The 19,008-nt window shown below is 42.5% G+C and overlaps 1 protein-coding gene across 2 annotated transcripts in view; it reads left to right on the top strand.

Annotated features, from left to right (window-relative positions):
- Nucleotides 1–14,528: 14,528 nt before the first annotated feature.
- The window catches only part of CNKSR3 (CNKSR family member 3), a 108,423-nt gene continuing 103,943 nt past the window's right edge, over nt 14,529–19,008 (top strand). Inside the window, exons 1-2 of one of the 2 annotated variants that reach the window (XM_037742067.1) lie at nt 15,044–15,119; nt 16,112–16,218. Coding sequence is in view for 1 of the 2 variants with exons in the window: in XM_017538869.2 (XP_017394358.1) it covers nt 15,068–15,119 (52 nt within the window). In the remaining variant the exon portion in view is untranslated. Of the gene's footprint in view, nt 15,120–16,111; nt 16,219–19,008 lie in introns of both variants that reach the window. The other variant, XM_017538869.2, reaches the window with a different exon arrangement.

Genomic DNA, 19,008 nt, shown 5'->3' on the forward strand with positions numbered 1-19,008 from the left:
TTTGTAGAGATGGGGTTTTGCCACATCATCCAGGCTGGTCTCAAACTCCTAGGCTCAAGTGATCCACCTGCCTTGGCCTCCCAATGTCCTGGGATTACAGGCATGAGCCCCAGTGCCTAGCCTTAAAGTTTTTTTCTTTTTTTCTTTTTCTTTTTTTTTTCTTTTTTTGAGACAGGATTTTGCTTTTTCACCCAGGCCGGAGTGCAGTGGTACGATCATAGCTCACTGTAGTCTCTAACACCCTGGGCTCAAGTTAGCCACCCACCTCAGCCTCCTAAGTAGCTGGAGCCACAGGTGAGCACCACCATGTCCAGCTAATTTATTTTTTATTTTTATTGTAGAGATGGAGTCTTGCTAGGTTGCCCAAGCTGGGCTTGAACTCCTGGGCTCAAAAGATCCTTCTGCCTTGGCCTTCCAAAGTACTGGGATTGCAGGCATGAGCCACCATGGCCCGTGTTAACTTGGTTATGTCTGTAAAGATCCTATTTCCAAATAAGGCCACGTTCTGAGCTACTAGGGATTGGACTCCAATGTATTTTCTACTGTGGGACAAAATTCAACCCTTAACAGGAAGGACTTTTGGGATTCCAGCTACCGGAAGCATGGTCTAGAAGGGGTTGCATGGGATCCGGGTGGACACGTCCTCTTAGCTCCCCTGTAGGGAGGACCACAGCACAGAAAGGCCATAGGCACCGTCTCGAGTATGCCTGTGAATAAGACACTCTGTAACGTAGCATCTATAATTATAAACTGTGGCAAATTCTACCCCATCCTTTCCCTTCAGCCCTCACCATTTCAGAGCAAACTGGCTCTATGACCTACTGCCAATGGTTGCAACCCTTTGCCTGAGGGCTTTCTCTGGCCAAAATAGTTACTCTAATTCAGGAAATTAACAATCCCCTGGAAGCAACTCTCAACCAATGACTGCAGGGAGTTGATGTATAAAGATCCCAGCTTCCTCACTCCTTGAAAAGGATAATTCTGAGGAAAGGCAAAGATGTGGACCAGTATCAAAGACTTTCCCCTGTCATTTTAAAATTTCATTAAAAGAGATTTGTTTAATGTGAGAAAAATTAATCTTGAGTTGTTATATATATATATAAACTCAGTATTAATTTTTTATATGTGTATGTATATATACAAATATATGTATAATACATGCATATAAAGATATGTGTATATTTTGTATATACGTATATATACACGTATGTATAGATATATGTATATTTGAAGTTGTTGATAGAGTTTGTCATGTTTAGAGATCTTTTAGTACACTTCTGCACCAGATTCTGGGGTGTTTGTGTGTGTGTTACGTGTGTGTTTGGTAACTGTTTTTCTGCAGTACTTTCTCTTTTACTTGTTTGTTAAACACTATGTGTAGAAACACTATGTGTGTGTCTGTATATATACATATATGTGTATATGTGTGTATACATACATGTATAGATATAGGTATATATACACATCTATCTGTGTGTATATGTCTATAGATATATAGATATGTGGGGCAGGAAGGGGGATGAGGTGGTGATGTGGTTCGGCTTTTTCTCTCCTCCAAATCTCATATACATGTATATATACATATATCTATATATACGTGTGTATATACACACACATACACATATACATGTACACACACACACACACATGCACACACACACACACACACATATATATCTATATAAACAACTCCTGGACCTTGTTTTTAAGGTAGTAGAGGCAGACAATGAATAAAATACATGAAGAAGGGAGACCTCCAGGAGGACAGCGATTCTTGCCTGTTTGGCTCACCACTGTGTCCTCCAGCCAACACAGGGCCTGGCGCATGTGTGGTGCATGAGTGATGCCTATTGAAGGTGTTAACAGTAACAGAGCATACAATGGCAGCACCTGGAGGGTGGGAAGGGGGATGAGGTGGTAATATGGTTTTGCTATTTCTCCCCTCCAAATCTCATGTTGAAATGTAATCACCAATGTCAGAGATGGAACTTGATGGGAGGTGTTTTGGTCATGGGAACGGGTCCCTCATCAATGGCTTGGTGCCCTCCCCATGGTCAATGAGTGAATTCTCACTTGGTCAGTTCAAGTGAGTACTGGTTGTTTAAAAAAGCCTGGCACCTCCTCCTCCCCTCTCTCTCTTGCTTCCTCTCTCCCATGTCACATGCTGGGTTCCTGCCCATCCTGCCATGACTAAAAGTTTCCTGAGGCCTCACCAGAAGCTGAGCCGATGCTGGTGAAATGCTTATACAGCCTGCAGATCTGCAAGACAAATAAACCTCTTTTCCTTTATAAATTACCTAGTCTTGAGTATTATTTTATAGCAATGCAAAACAGACTCACACAGGTGGCAGAGTTGAGATTACTTATGATACTGGACTTCATCATCTTATTTTGTTCTTAACCATGATTTTCCTTTCTCCCAATATTATGATTATTTGAAAGCCATCTATACCTGGCATGCGATGTTTCTTTGCATTTATTTTTTAAAACAACTGAGCAAGGGAGAAAAGTGTTGTCCAACCTGACTAGACCCTGCCGGTAACTACATATCTCACAAGCTCCTGCCTGCTGTTGCCTCCTAAACCTAAGATTGTTAGGCAATTTTTATTTCTATTGTCCCAAGCATCAATGATTCACAAAATGTTCAATCGTCATTTTTTCTGTTCAAGGTGGAATACCATTATTAAGTCAGTTTTATGCCCTTGATTTATTAATGCACAATTATTTTCTCTGTTCATTCACTTTTCTCTTTTTATCTTCTGGGATTGCTTTCTTTAGGACATGGAAGCCAATCTGCTTTCAGCTCAAGCAACCCATACAGAGCTGGTATTAACGTTTCTTCTGAAATGTTCACTCATTGCTGATTTCATGGAACTTCTGTAGTTTTCCATCTCTGTGACACAATTCAGCCAGGAAGCTGAACTCATATATACTTTTACCAATTGCCTAATATGAGACTTGTGTGATAATCTTGTTCACTGCAGTACCATCTTTTGTGGTAAATTTTATTTTCTTTTGGAAAAGATGATCTAATTTTCAAAAATGTTATTTCATTTACATCACCTAGAACAGTAGGAGCTGGTGGCAGACACTCAACTTTTTGCTGGATTGATCATAAGGTAACTACAGGCTTTTAAAGACTGTTTTAGACCTGAATGGTAAAATACAGAATAGCCATTTACTAGGCATTTCTTTAATATCCAGTGAATGCAAAGAAAGTAAAAGACACAATGACTGCCGTGGAAGAACACAGGGGAAATTGTACAGCTTGAATAAAGAAGCAATTTAGTAGAGACGGATTCAACTGGACATGGTGGAAAGTAATTAGATTGATTAGATGGGTCTTTAGATGCAAACAGGAATGCTGCTGAAAGAAAGAAAACATACTGACCTGTCTACTGTGTAGCACACATAGGAAAGCAACAGCTTTGTTAGTGTGAAAATGAACACTGCACTATTTACTTTGGCTCATAGAAGACTTACCACATTGTACTCACATTACAGTCCCTTAGCATTTTGAAGTTGCTGATAGAGTTCATCATGTTTAGAGACCTTTTAGTACACTTCCACACCAGATTCTAGGGTGTTTGTGTGTGTGTGTTTGGTAATTGGTTTTCTGTAGTACTTTCTCTTCTCTCACTTGTTTGTTAAACACTATGTGAAGAAATTATAAAATTTTATCTACAGTTGAACCTTTTCCTTTCATCAACAAGTAGATTTCACTGGTACTGCATCTAAATAATAAAATTATTTTAACATTAGAAAGGTTATTCCACCTTTCCACTATAAATATGATGACCATTTAACCCCTTTGCTGAAGTTTATTTCGCTTACACTGATGAAACGCTTGTCCAAAGAGTTTTTTATTCTGCTCTTTTAAATCCAATACAAATTATGATGAATTCATCAAGTGATTCATACATTCAAGAAATATTTATTGAACACCGCTTTTCACTGTAAGTCTATGACACTGAACAAAACAAACTTTTTGCTTTCATGCAGCTTACATTCTAATGAGATGGGATTGACAATGAATATATTAACATATAGTATTTGATAAATATAGTATTGTATATTTATGTGATAGAAATCTTCATGTAGAAATGAGTGAAATAGTCTATATTAGTTATCTCTTGCTGCATAACTTATCCCTAAACTTAACAGCTTGAATCAATAAACATTTAGTATCTCATCCCATTTCTGTGAGCGAGGAGTGGCTTACATTGTAATGGGATGGTCTTAGCTGGATGGTTCTGCTCAAGATCTTTCATAGGTTGAAGTCAAGATGTTGGCCAGGGCTGTAGTCATCTGAGTGCTTGACTGGGATTGAAGGATTGCTTCCAGGGTAGCTGACTCCCATGGCTAGCAAGTTAGCATGAGTCATCAGCGGGAGGCCTCAATTTCTCACCATACAGACCTCCACAAAGGGCTGCTTGAGCATCCTCACAACATGGAGGTTGGCTATCTCTACTGGGGTGTGATCCAGAAGAAAGATAGGCAGAAGCCACAATGTCCTTCATGACATAGTCTCAAAAGTCATATATCTTTACTTCTGTCATATTCTGTTAGAAGCAGGTGACATCCTCAAGGGGAGGGGAATTAGGCTTTACCTCTGAAAAGGGAAATATCAAAGACTGTGTAGACATATTCAAAAATTACTGTATTTACCCCAATACACTGAAAAACAGATGGTGTGCTTCAGAGACCTTTAAATTAGCTATACCTTGTTTTATTTCTATTGTTTATTAGCATGTAATGCCTTGTTATGCCTTGTTTTACATCTGTTGCTTATTATTGATTAATATTATCGTTGGACAAAGAATTATTGACAATTTAGATTTCTTGAGCTTCATTATTCATACTCCTTTGGTCACTTCTAAGCTGCTGCCATCATTTAAAGTTCCTTTAATAAAAGCATTTGAGATGTTTCTTTTTCATTTCTGAAACTGTGGATGAATTTAAGATCACTCATTATTATTTTACATTGGTATCAAAGATGATTTGCCTAAATGACAGCTATACTGGAATTACATGCTCCGGGGTAAAAGAAAACCCCTCTCGGTTTGATTTAGCCATTCCACAATGTGTACATCTATTAAAATATCATCTTGTACACCATAAATATTTATGACTTTCATTTGTCAATTTGAAAATATCCCCTCCAGTTCCCAAATAAGTTAATTTTTTGGTGCATCTATTTTCTATGGAAGTGCAGCTCCTATGTGGAGACCACTCAGGATTGTTTGTACACAAATGCTGTAAGATGAAATGAAAGTTTCCATTTTTGGTCAGCTGCATTTTAGCCCAAAAACCTGGTGGGAGATTGTGTGTGGCTGTTCTGAGGATATCAATAACATCTAAAGAAATGTGCATGAAGGGGTAATTTTTTGGCTACCTGGCTACAATATTTGCATTCTTGACCAGAACAGATAAGAGACTCTCCTTTTGTGGCCCATATGTGGTCACAGTTACAAGGCTTATCTCTAAATGGCTGAAATGCTGAATTTGGAATTCATGAAGCTCGACTTTTCTCCGTGACCGGACTTCTTCTTTGGGCAGTCTTCCATGAGAAGCCTTCAGGGAGTCTTTAAAAGTATGGCAGCTCTGCTGGAGATTGACAATGATTTAGCCTTTGGACCTTTTAGGATAAAGGACTTTTGTGAACTACATAAGGCTCCCTTTTCCCAGAAGGGAATGCTTTTAAGTTTCTTAGTGGATTAATTAGTAACTGAAGAAAACACCATTCCTTGAATTGTTGCCACTTTTCCAACAAATAAAACAGCAGAAAAAATGCTATCAGAAGAAGAAATTTTAAAAACCATATGAAAGATAATCAGTCAAATTTCAGACTTTGTCAGTTAGATGGAGATTTCATTCATTCAGAAGCTGATGATAGAGTGAGATGTTAAAGAGAGAAGGAGGAATAGGGGAAGCACTGGTGAGGGGGTTAGCACACTAGTTTTATGGCGACATAGACTGAAGAGGATGGAAGCGCTTTGTCTTAGAAACATCTAATATTTTATGCAAAGAGCCTTAAGTAAGCAAACACCAAATGCTGAATAAAGCAATACTTACATCCAAAAATTATTTTGCATGAGAGAATGCATACCTAAAATGTATTTATGTTGATGTTAAGCAGCATTGCAATGGTTAAATTTATGATGACAGAGCTGAGAAAGACATTATAGATGATTTAATTATAGGTGAAATTATTTGGTGGATCATTACTTGAGGAATGGATGTGAGAGAGCTACTAGAACCTTCCAGCACACTATTCGGGGGGAAAAATCCACTGTTTTGGATTTTCAATCTTTGTAAATAATAACTTGATTAGAGATCATTTTGTCGTTGTGTTTTCATGTGAAGAAAAAAGGAATGAGAACCACAGAACTAAAGAGAATATAAACTGTAAAAATCCGGTGAAATTAAAGCCCAGACAATGTTTGCCTGTGAAGTTTGTGGGGAAGGCAGAGCAAAGAGGACTGGAAGGCAGATAGTGTTTGGGTCCTAAGTGAAATTGGAGACCTTCTGTTTACATCAGGTACATTAGGGTTCTTCAGAGAAAAAACACCCAGTAGGATACATATGTCTGTGTGTGTGTGTGTGTGTGTGTGTGTGTGTGTGTGTGTGTGTTCACTGTGTAAAATATTAGGTGTTTCTGAGACAAAGAGCTTCCAACATCTTCAGTCTGTGTCACTGTAAAACTAGAGATCTAGTCTCAAATACAGAAGATGCTAACTCCCCCCATATATATATATGTCTGTGTGTGTATGCGTATGTATATGTGTGTGTATTTATACACATAGTTACATATATATGTATATACACATGTATACACATATACATACGCGTACATATTCATATATAAGTATACATTAGTATACTTAATAATTTGTAAATCTGTTATGGGAATTGGCTCATACAATTATAAAGGGTGAGAAGCCCCACCATCTGTCCTCTGCAAGCTGGAGAAGCAGAAAGACCAATGGTGTAATTCAGTCCGAAGGCCTGAGAACCAGTGTGAGTGTGGCGGGGGGAGGGGATGGGGGGGGTATGGGCTACTAGTATAAGTCCTGGAGTCTGAATGCCAGAGAGCCAGGAGCTTTGATGGCTGAGGACAGGAGATGATAGGTGCTCTGGCTCAAGAAGACAGAAACAAAATTCACCTTTTCTCTGCCTTTGGTTTTATTTGAGGCCTGAGTGGTTGGATGATGGTTGCCCACATTAGTATGAGTGATCTTTACTCAGCCTACTGACTCAAATGCTAATCTCATCCAGAAACACCCTCACAGACACACCCAGAAATACGGTGTGACTGGCTCTCTGGGCATCCTTTAGCCTGGTCAAATGGACACATAAAATTAACCATCACACCAGATGATGTCTCTTTCTTGGGGAGCCAGACCCTCAAGGGCAGCTTGAGTTGGCATCTGATGACCAATAATGGTAACAAGTACTTCTCTGTGGATGTAACATTTTTATTTTAATACTGACAGAAATGCCTCAGTTTGATATGCAAATTATGATTTGCTGTCATTGCATTTTGATAGCTTCTAATAAATTTGCATATCTTCATTCTGTGTTAAAATATGTAAACAATATATAGAACCCTGAATCTTTCTCCTTTTTCTTGTATTGTCATTATGCCATTTCCAACGTTTCCTCCCTCCCTCTCCCCTTCCCTCCCTCCCTCCCTTCCTTCCTCCCTCCCCCCACCTTTTTTTTTGACAGAGTCTCCCCCTGTCCCCAGGTTGGAGTACAGTGCCACAGTCTTGGCTCATTGCAACCTCCACCTCCTGGGTTCAACCCATTCTCCTGGTAGCTGGGTCTATAGGCCCGTGCCACCAGACCTGGCTAATTTTTGTATTTTTAGTAGAAACAGGTTTTTACCATGTTGGCCAGGACGGTCTCGATCTCTTGACCTCGTGATCCGCTCACCCAGGCCTCCCAAAGTGCTGGCGCCCAGGCCCGCCCTCCCTCCCTCCCTTCCTCCCTCCCTTCCTCCCTTATGTCCTTCCATTATTTTATTTTATTTTATTTTTTGATGGAGACTCACTCTGTCACCCAGGCTGGAGTGCAATGGTGCGATCGATCTCAGCTCACTGAAACCTCCGCCTCCTGGTTTCAAATGATTCTCCTGCCTCAACCTCCCAAATAGTTGGGACTACAGGCGCCTGTCACCATGCCTCGCTAATTGTTTTGTATTTTTAGTAAAGATGGGGTTTCACTATGTTGGCCAGTCTGGTCTTGAACTCCTGACCTCATGATCTGCCTGCCTTGGCCTCCCAAAGTGCTGAGATTACAGGCATGAGCCACCGTGCCCAGCCTCTTTCTTTCTTTCCTTTCTTTTCCCTTCCTTCTTTCCTTCCTTCCATCCTTCCTTCCTTCCTTTCTCCTTCCTTCCTTCCTTTCTTTCCTTATTTCTTTCTTTCTTTCTTTCTTTCTCTTTCTCTCTTTCTTTCTTTCTTTCTTTCTCTCTTTCTCTCTTTCTTTCTTTTTCTTTCTTTCTCTCTCTCTCTTCTTTCTTTCTTTCTTTCCCTCCTTCCTTCCCTTTCTCCCTCTCTCTTTCTTTCTTCCCTCCCTCCCTTCCTTTTCTTCTTCCCTCTTTCCTCTTTTTCTTTTCTTTTCTTTTTTTCTTTTCTTCTTCTCTTCTCTTCTTTTTTCTTTCTTTTCGGAGACAAGGTCTCACTCTGTCACCCAGGCTGGAGTGCAGTGACACGATCTCGGCTCACTGAGACGTCCACCTCCCAGGTTCAAGTAATTCTCCTGCCTCAGCCTCCTGAGTTGTTGGGATTACAGGTGCATGCCACCATGCCAGGCTAATTTTTGTGTTTTTAGTAGAGGCGGGTTTCACCATGTTGGTCAGGCTGGTCTTGAACTCCTGACCTCGTGATCTGCCCGCCTGGGCCTTCCAAAGAGCTGGGATTACAGGCGTGAGCCCGGCCATTCCTCTGCTTCTTAAACCTTGATCCATCTGGCTGGCCACTGAGCAGCACACACATGTAATTTGAAGGAGGAAAAAAGTGAGGGCTGTGGCCTTAACTTCCTGGTGTTATTCGGGTTCTCTTAGTTCCTCTCCACTAGCAGTAGAGATTTCCTCAGATTCAGGTAACACTGGTTTAACCACCCACTTTCTGTGGCTTCCTACGCTGAGGCTCCTTCAGATCCTGAAATCCCTCTTGCCACCTGTGCATTACCCCGGCAGTTTCTCTGGGACTAAGCCCAGGAGAAGGGGGAGAAAAGTGGAAAAGAAACAGATAGAAGCCCACTCCTCTATAACTAAAAGCAAAACTTATATGGAACTCAAATGGAAAAAGGGATTTGATCTGGGAGTTTTTCCAGAATGGAATGCGTGTGTATTAAAACAATTACTGTAAAACAATCACTGTTGCTATCATTTGTGACCTGGATGTGGATTTCAACAATCACTTTGCTGAGTTTTTGGCAGCAAGTGTGAGTTTTCCTGTTCTATGAGACCTTTGGGAGCGCTCTCAAAATCCTGTGGAATCACCCGACTGCCTGCAGGAAACCCTGATTGGTATTAATTTTCATCCTTTCCCTTTTGATGTTGAAGTAGACTGAAACACTTCCTGCTTTTCTGTGTTCTTTTTCTTTCCACCTCTCCCATCCCAAATGGTTATAGTATTTCCAAATGCAAGGAGCTAGTTGTGGAAAATTAAGGCATAGGCTCCTGTTACAGGCTCAAATGTCTAAGGATCCCCAAGGGGAAACATATATGTGCTTTTAGTAAAAATCTGGATGCATTGATTAGCAGTGGCTGCAGGATTTAAATACCTTTGGTAGGTTCGAACTAGAAGAAAGTCTCCTCCTCTGTATGGAATGGTAGCTAAGTGATGGAAGAGCGACAACTTTTAGACTGAACTCAAAGTTAATTAAAGCTGCTTAATTATAGTCTGGAGCATTTGGGTATATTTCTGTTAGGATTATTAAATATTTGTTATGCCAAACTGAAGTTAGAAAAATATAAAACAATATATATTTTAAAACTTTTATTATTTTTTTACTAGAAGTGTCTTGAATATATAAAGTTATTTTTATGTTCTTCTTGTTACCATTGTAGAGATTTTTTAAAATGTTAGCTTAGTGTGTTTAGGATACTCAAATCTGCATTTTCTTTCCCTTTTTTTGAGCAGAGTTTCACTCTTGCCCCCAAGGCTGGAGTGCAGTGGCATCATCTCGGCTCACTGCAACCTCTGCCTCCTGGGTTCAAGGGATTCTCCTGCTTCAGCCTCCGGAGTATCTGGGACTACAGGCGCTCACCACCACACCCGGCTAATTTTTGTGTTTTTAATTAACATTGTGTTTCACCATGTTGGCCAGGCTGGTCTTGAACTCCTAGCCTCAAGTGATCTGCCTGCCTCAGCCTCCCAAAGTACTAGGATTACAAGTGTGAGCCACCACACCCCTCCAAATCTACGTTTTATTTCTAAATGTTACAGTTTTACATTGCTTAATTTAATTATTGTTTTATTTTTAGAATGCCATTCATCAATCTTTTTTCACCCTGAGACTTTGTCCTTATCAGTTTATGACTGAAACAAAAATCCAGCTTGAAACTCTTGCTATTATGTTGACTTGTTCTGAGATTATGAGTCCCATAAAGTTAGGTTGAAACTGCAAGAACAGCTGGTGCAAATGGCATTCTATTCTTTTTAGATACTCTGCAACCTGATAGGGGGTACAAAAAGTAACAAAACCCACAGGAAAAAAAAAAAGCAGGCTTGATTGCTCCCTCTTTGTCCAACACCCTCCTTCGTTAGAAGCTTCTGCATTTCAGGGTAAGGACATCCAGGTCTATTGTGGCTATTGCCTCATCTACAACTCTTCCAAGATACAACCATAAGTACTTGAAAACAGCATTTAACGTCAATGTTTCTCTCTCTCTCTCTCTCTCTGTCTCTCTCTCTCTCTCTTGTTGTTGTTAGCTTTCAGTACAGAAATGTTTCTTTTTTTTATTAGAAAGATTAATCAACTTTTCCAAGTATGATTTAAAGTAGGTGAGGTTTTTGAATTTTTATCTAATTGACGTTGATCTTTGAGTTATAGATAGGGCTCTGTAAGAGAAAGCCACATATCAGCTTTCCAACTGCAGAATGACTTAATGTTCCTGAATGGTCAGAAGAATTTGAATAAGTAAGGCAGCACTTGAGAAATAAAAAATAATGAAGTTTGAAGTCTTTACTACTTGAATTATCTGCTAGGGAACCTGGCATGTTTAGGGAGATAATTACATTACTGTGGTGTGAAGAATTCAGACTAAATGCAATTAAATGTAACACAAGAATGTGAGCAGTCTGGATAATTTAGTTAACCGGTGGTGACTTTGTAGTGATGTAATGCCATAGATAAGAATGCTTAGCTCTAACTGTGGGATGTTTTCCAGGCAGAAAACTGCAGATTTATTTGGTGTCTCTCAAGATAAAAGATAACTTAAGAACATACATGAGACACAATTATATATGAAAAATTAAATAATTTTGAATATTCTGAAAATAGTTAAAAAGAAATGTGAGGTAAAGGAAATAAGAGAAGAAGCTCAGATTGTGAGACAAAGCTGAATATTTGGAGCAGCTTGCTTTATTTTTTTCTTTTATTCTGGAAAACATTGTTTTTAACTAGGGAAGGAGACTGGCTTTTTACAGATTAATAATTTGCTTAAAAGTTTGCTTAGTTTGCTCCTCTGTGTTTATCAAATTATAGTAATAACCACTAATCCAAAATACTCCATCTGTTGTTCTCACATAAAGAAGTAATAAATTTTGAACAAGCTTAGAATGTTAACATCACATTGGTCCTCGGGCTCCCTTGGTCACATTCCATGGATTAAAGACCACAGAAGAAATCTACCCTTAGAAAGTCACATGGTGTTTTGATCTAAAAGGCTACTCGTCATTCATTTCTGAATCTTCCGAGTGCTTAGTTTAGTGCCTAATAAATACCTGCTACATATTTCATTAACTGAATAAATGACATAAACACGCAAGAAGGATCAAAGCCGGAAAAACGAAGGAGCTGGAAAGAAATCTAAAAGATCTGGGTTCTAGCGTCAGTTCTACACATTTAATTCAATTTTTAAAAGGCTTATTGAACTCCCTGTGTGTGCAAGGAATTGTAGTAAAAACACCGAGGCACAAATGAAGAGTTCTGATCCTGAAGATGGCATTGCTGCAGTTTGGTAATGTGCCTGAACATACGGTGTAATAGTTACAGATTTTAGCCAGCAGAGAAGAAAAGTTAGAAAATTTACAAATGATCCTTTATATATAGTTTAATTTTTAAAGCTATTTACCTAAGCTTCTGCCTTTCTTATAGGCCATTAATAGCTTTGCATGTCCTCAAGTTTGCATTTCAGCTAGGAAGGCAGGCCTCCCAAAAACTTTCACATGCTAATGACTGTAATTAAGGTAGAACGCTTTATTTAAATAGTAATTAGCCTCCAGGAGTTGAAGTGTAAACAGAATGCTAATTCATTTAGATAGTTAATTGGTCTTCCAGGTTAGAGATCTCAGCGTGGCCTTCCCCTTTAGCTATGCTGTGTTTATGTACCAAGCAGACAGTGTATTGGCTTCTAAGATGTTTTGCAAACTGTTGCTTGACTTGCAGAATCTGTGTTTTAGCTTTTCTGGTAAAGACTACTGCCAATGAATTTGAAGGCATTGTGAAAACATCAAGTAAAACTGCATGGCAAAATCATTACTATTTGACCTTTTTTATAATTGTGGACCATATGGCCCAGTTTATTCATGTTAGTCCAATGTAATTCTTGATAGTCTCTTCTTTCATGCTCAAGAGTATTTTGATTTGGAGGTAAGTTATGCGGTCACCCTACTTATAATCAGAAATGACACAACAGGCAGTGATTGCTGAAACCAAAGGTATGCATCGGATTGGTTACATTTTCCAGTGAACTGATGTCAAGGTCCTTCTTCCTGCTGACTGCTATAAAGATGGTTAACACTGGATGTTCTTAAGCTTAAGGCTACTTTTTACAACTACTCTACCAGGAATTTTGTCATTGCCTTTGCCAACTTTCGTGGTCTGCCAGTCACTTTTACAAGATGAAAAAAAAAATCACTGTATTTGCTAGCTGTGTATCTCTGTGTTGCCCAGTCCTCTAGGGGAGTTGAATGGGAGGCAGGTCTGATGTTTTGCTTTTTAAAATGTTTCTTTTGCTTGGTTGCTCTAGCTCATCAGATGCTAGGCTGGCTGCTAGCCATTTTTCCACATGTGCGTCCAAACAGCACACGAATTCAACAAATACTGAAGGACTGAATACTGAATGACTACTATATGAGATCAAGTAGGTTCTGCCCTCAAGGGGTTAATACTCTCCAAGAGGAAGATGTAAATAAATAACCGTAATTGAAAGTAAGAATCATTCCTTGCCAAAAAGAGTGAGAGGTAACGGTTGCTGGGGGCGGGAGTGGGGGCTTAGGGGAGGAGTGGTGATGGAGGTGGTTGTAGGGGTGGCGGGCGGGGGGTGGGGGGAGGATGCAGGGAGAACTTGAAGGAGAGGCCGGCATTCAAATTAGATTCTGCGCCCCCCCCCCGCCAATTTGCGTTAACTCTGGCCCCAGCTGGAGTCCATGAATGTGGAAGGGCCCTCTCCCTGCCAGGCGCTGATATTTTGCACGAGCTATTTTTTTTTTCTTGGCCAACACTTTCCACTCACGGCTAATGACTAATCCGAAGGAACATTAGCTCACTCTGCAAATATGAAATTATAATATAGCAAAATATAACGCTAAAGCCATCAATCTAATTTTAGTCTCGAAGTTGAAATATCATAGCAATAGCATCAAAAAGTTACATTGTTACGATTTCAGTCAACATATAAATGAAATAAAATTGTTCCGACTCGGCGCGATGGCTCATGCCTGTAATCCCAGCACTTTGGGAGACCGAGGCGGGTGGATCACCTGAGGTCAGGATTTCGAGACCAGCCTGGCCAACATGGTGAAAACCCGTCTCTACTAAAAATACAAAAATTAGCCGGGCGTGATGGCAGGTGCCTGTAATCCCAGCTACTCGGGAGGCCGAGGCAGGAGAATCGCTTGAACCCGGGAGGCGGAGGTTGCAGAGCCGATATCGCGCCACTGCACTCTAGCCTGGGCGACAGAATGAGATTCTGTCTCCCCTTCCCTAAACAAAAATTGTTCTACTTTAAGAAAGCTAAAATGACGGCTTAATGACAGAACTTGCAGATCTTTTTTTTTTTTTTTTAAGTGTATTGTTGCTCACAGAGAGACAGACTGTGCTGCTCCCAACAGGGCCAGGGCCTCACACCAGCCTGCGGGCTCTCCAGGGTGCGCGCGCGATCTACAACCCGCCCCTTGAAAAGGAAAGCGGGGCCCCGGACGCCGCGGGTGTGAGCCCGGCCGGCTTAGAGAGGGAAAGTAACTGCAGTCGGCTGCCTCGGGCGGGCCCGCCCCCTCCCACGAGTTTCCCTGGGCCCTCGGCCCCGCCCCCTTTTTTATTGGGTTTGCAGCGACCGGAGCTGAAACTTTGCAACCCGAGCGCGCACGCTCTGCGCTCGGCCCTGCCAGGGCGGCACGGGAGGGCGGCGCTGGAGGTGGGACCTGCGCGGGGAAGGCTCCGGGACGCCAGCGCACGCGGAGCGGGGACCCGGGGGAGCGCGCCGGCGAGAAGACAGGCGGAGGGAGAGCGAATCGCGCCTGGGGAGACCAGAGGAAGTGGTCCCGGGCCGGGAGGCGCCCGCGCTGAGCCGAGGCCAGGGGTTTGGGGTCGCAGCCCGGCGTGCCTGCAGCTGCCGTCGCCCAGGAGCGGCAGCTGTGCCCGGGACCCCGGCGGCGGCAGGGGAAGGAGGAGCTGCTGCTGGACGGTGGCAGCTGGGAGTAGAGGGCCGCGCTCCCCTGGCGGAGCCGCGCTGGGACGACCCGCTGACCGCGGCCATGCAGCCTTGACGGAGTCGCTCCGGCGCAGGGGACCAGCCGCGGGCGCGCCCTGCCGGGAAGGGGCACCGGAGCGCAGGCAGCGGCACTTTACCTCCGACTCTCTAGCCCAGCGAGGGGCGAATCCGTTTACCATGGAACCCGTGACCAAGTGGAGCCCCAAACAAGTGGTGGACTGGACTAGAGGTGCGCGGGCCTTGGGGGTGCGGTCCAGGGTTCTCCAGCCTCTGGGATGGGGCGGGCGGGGAGCTGGGGAAGGGGGTGCTCAGCCGTTCCTGCCGGCGAGAAGCGGTGGGGGCGCAGCGCGGTGACAATGCAAACTTCTGCCGAGTGGCCTGTGCGCCCCGATCTCGCGTACCTGCTCCGAGCTGTTCCTTTCGGGGGTGCGGATTGTGGCAAGCCCCGGGGAGCCCCATATTTAAACCAGGAAGTAGGGGTGGCCTTTCTGTGGAGGTTGAGGGCTGGGGATGCCGATCTCGGGACTCAGCACTCGGGGCGCCGATCTTGGGACTCGGCGCTCGGCGCTCTCCTTGCCCGGCCCAGGTGCGGTGCCCAGGGACCCGGGGGCCCGAGCGCAGAGGCACAAGGCGCCTTTGTGCGGGTAACTCCCGCCGGACGTCGTACATGCCGCCTGCCCAGAGCCTCCGAAGGCGGTCGGACAGGTAGAGGGAGACTCCAGCGGGTCGCCGAGCCTGTCTTTGTTGGAGAAGGCGAGAGGGCCGTGCAAGAGCCAGCCCCGTGGCATTTGCGCCCGAGAGAAACCTCGAGCCAGGATTCCCCGGAAGGCCGTGACTCTTGCTCCGGGAGGCGCCAGTATCCCCGGTGGCGCTGCCTTTTCAGGCCACATGTAAGCCCTGGGAAGGAGAAATCTAATTGTCTGGAACCACTGTCTTGATTTACACAATATTTGGGATGAGGAGGTCAGTGGGGCTGCTGGGGGTGGGAGGAATGGGCAGTGGAGCAGGGGGTAGAAGCTTGTTCTCCTAGCTGGCTGGCTTACTTTTCAGTGTCTCCCAAGATTTCGAGGGAAAGGTACTAGGGCCTACTCAACCTTTTTCTGTACACTTTCAAGAGAACAAAGTTCACCAAGAACAGTCAGTATATTTTCATGGTTTCCCCCCACCCCCAATAACATCTCTGTTTCAAGTCACTGTTTGTTTTTCTATCTGCTCTTCCAGGTGAGGAATGGTGTTTTCTCAGTATTAAGTAGAATTGTATAGCACTTTCAGTTTGCTAAGAGCTCTCTCTCTGTTATTGTCCTTGGTCATCACAGTAAGCCTTTGAGGTAGGTAATACTGGTAAGACCAGGTCATCTTTCAAATTGTCCCATCCATGGCTGCAGCATAATGAAAACTGATCACTGCTACATCTCATTTCTCATGCCTGTGACTGACACATAGACCACGTGGAATAGGATGTCGAGTTGTTTGGGGTGTGTTAGTGGGTATGTCTGACCATTTCCTGCTCCTCTGGGAGAACTCCTTGAGAAAGGGTTTGTCAAGTGAGCAGAATTTCTTGGACTCCTATATAAAATGAAGCTAAAAACAACACATGCTTTTGCCTTGGTGACTAGGTTTCCCTGGGTAAAGAGTAAGTGGCATTGCCAGTGCTTGGTAGGAACCATTAGCTTAAAAGCCATCCATGCTCACACTAGTTTGAAATGAGGCGTGTTCCTCCATTCAAGATGCTATCAAATTTTCTAGGCTGGCAACTTGCTGAAACTGAGCTGATGATCTATTTCATCTGTTTGCCCCTCATGGAGGCAACTTGAGACACTGCAAATTTCAGTTACTGTTGACTTCTAGAGTGATGTGTCCAACTGAGTAACCAATACCACTTGTGGCTCTCCAGCCCTTGAAATGTGGCTGGTTAGAATTGCAGTGTGTTGTAAATCTAACATACACATGGCATTTGAAGACTTGGTATGAAAAAAAGAACATCAAATATCTAATACTTTTTATGTTTATTACATGTGGCTATGATAGTATTTTGATGTGTTAGGTTAAGTAAAATATATGATAAAACAAACTTCACCTGTTTATTTTTACCTTCTTAAATATGACTCCTAGAAAATCTAAAATTACACATGGCTCACATTTTGTGGTTTCCATTATGTTTCCATTGGACAGTTCTGCTGGAGAGGAAAGAAAGGGTTACATCTTATCACGCTGGCTTTTCTGAGCCTCTGCCAGCTTAGTTGATAATGTACAACCAGAAAAATGGTAACAGGCACACAGAAAGATTATGGAGTGAGATCTTCACACTCTCAAGATTTTCTTTTTTGTTGTTGTTGTTGTTCCTCTTGGGATTGGAAAAGAAGTGTAAATTCACATCCTGTTGTATTTGTTGGGTATTTAAAAGGGAGAGTAGGTTATAATGTTTTTGGTATCCAGTTGCCTTGACGTTAGGAGTCAGTTGAGATTACTTTCATCTAGGAAAAGTTTTCTCCTGACCTGAAAGAACTTTTATGGCTGGCTCAATACCTTCAGTACTTACTAGGTTACATACCTGTGGCTGGCACTTGGCTACATTATACAAAATGCTTGTGCCCTTTTGGACCCTGAAGTACAGCCTAGTAGAAAGTCCTGGATACTTTCAGCGTTGGAATCTAAAAAAGATAAAAGAAGCAAGTGAATGGCTAACGTGGTTCTTTTATCTTTTTTAGGAAAACAAAAAGATGGCTAAGATGATAAGAGGCCACATTCTTCCAAGTTTCATGACACTTTTCTTGACTATTATAATAATGATGCTCAAGTATTGACTTTGTAATGAACCATTGACTTACAAAAGCTTGTTTGCTTATAGAACTATTTTTAGTGCTCTTTGCTAATCTCTTTACCCAACCTTTATTTTATAAATACATGCTACTGATAAGCAGCTCTTCGTGTAGACTTTGCTACTCTTGGTATTGCATGAATCTGGGTAGGGTGATTATGAGTACCATAGAAGGCTTTAGATTTAAAACTGTCTGAACTTGGCCACAGTCTACAGCTGGATGTCACGTCCTTGTTATTTGACAGATGCATGCCTTAGTAAAGAAGCTGTTGTCTGCAGAATGAATGAATTTGTCTGGCTTTTATCATTAATGTTTAGCTACACTGTCACCAATTTTGCCATAGTGTTAGTAGATCCTCAGTAATTAAGCAGTGTGTGAGGCACATGTCTAAGCATTGTACAAATATCAGCTCATTTAATAGGCACAACCTACCTTTGAGGTAGGAACTGTTATTTTCACTTTGCAGTTGAGGAAACTGAGTCACAGAGAGATTGACTAATGTCACCCAGCAGAGCAGGTGGTTTGGCTTCACTCCGCTCCATTTTCTCAGGAGTTTCTTCCCAAGGCCACACCTAGACCACACTGAAAATCTTTACATTTATGAATATATCTTCAGGATTCGGTCTGAATAGCACTTGTTAGTGGAGGAGACTCATCCAGTTTATGTCTGTGTTATTCTGTATCTTTAGTTCGTGTCAGAAAGTTATTTGTAAATCAGATTACTTCCTAGCTCATGGCGCCTTGCCGGTCAATTCAGCAGAGGTCTTTGCAAAGCAAATGATCTTTTACAATACGTAGGTTAGCTGCACATAATGGAAAAGTCAGTGGATTAACCAAATCAGGGAGTTCCATGGCACTGCCATCTTGTTCGGCCATTCATAGTGCATGGCATATGGTGTGGCCTGGCACGTGGTGTTCATTTCCATGCTGAGTGCTTCCGTGTAAGGTGGTGGCTCCCTCATGATTGTGTTCCTATTCCAGGCAGAAGGGAGACTTGTGGAAGACAGAGACTGGTAGCGGCTAAGTCCTCCCCTTTAAAGAGTTCTTTGAGAAACTATCAAGGGACCTGCTTACATCTCAGGTGCCAGAAATGTTACATGGGCACCTCATGCAGCAGGGGAGGCTGGTTCCTGTAATTTCTTTCTTTTTTTCCCCCTTCTTTTGTTTCTTCTTTCTCCTCTTCCTCCTCTTCCTCCTTCTCCTTCCTCTTCTTCTTCCTCTTCCTCATTTTCCTCTTCCTCCTCCTCCTCCTCCTTCTTCTCTTTCTTCCTCCTCTTCCTCCTCCTCCTCCTCCTCTTC

The sequence above is a fragment of the Cebus imitator genome, unplaced genomic scaffold, assembly GCF_001604975.1.
Source record: "Cebus imitator isolate Cc_AM_T3 unplaced genomic scaffold, Cebus_imitator-1.0 Scaffold6, whole genome shotgun sequence".
NCBI lineage: Eukaryota > Metazoa > Chordata > Mammalia > Primates > Cebidae > Cebus > Cebus imitator.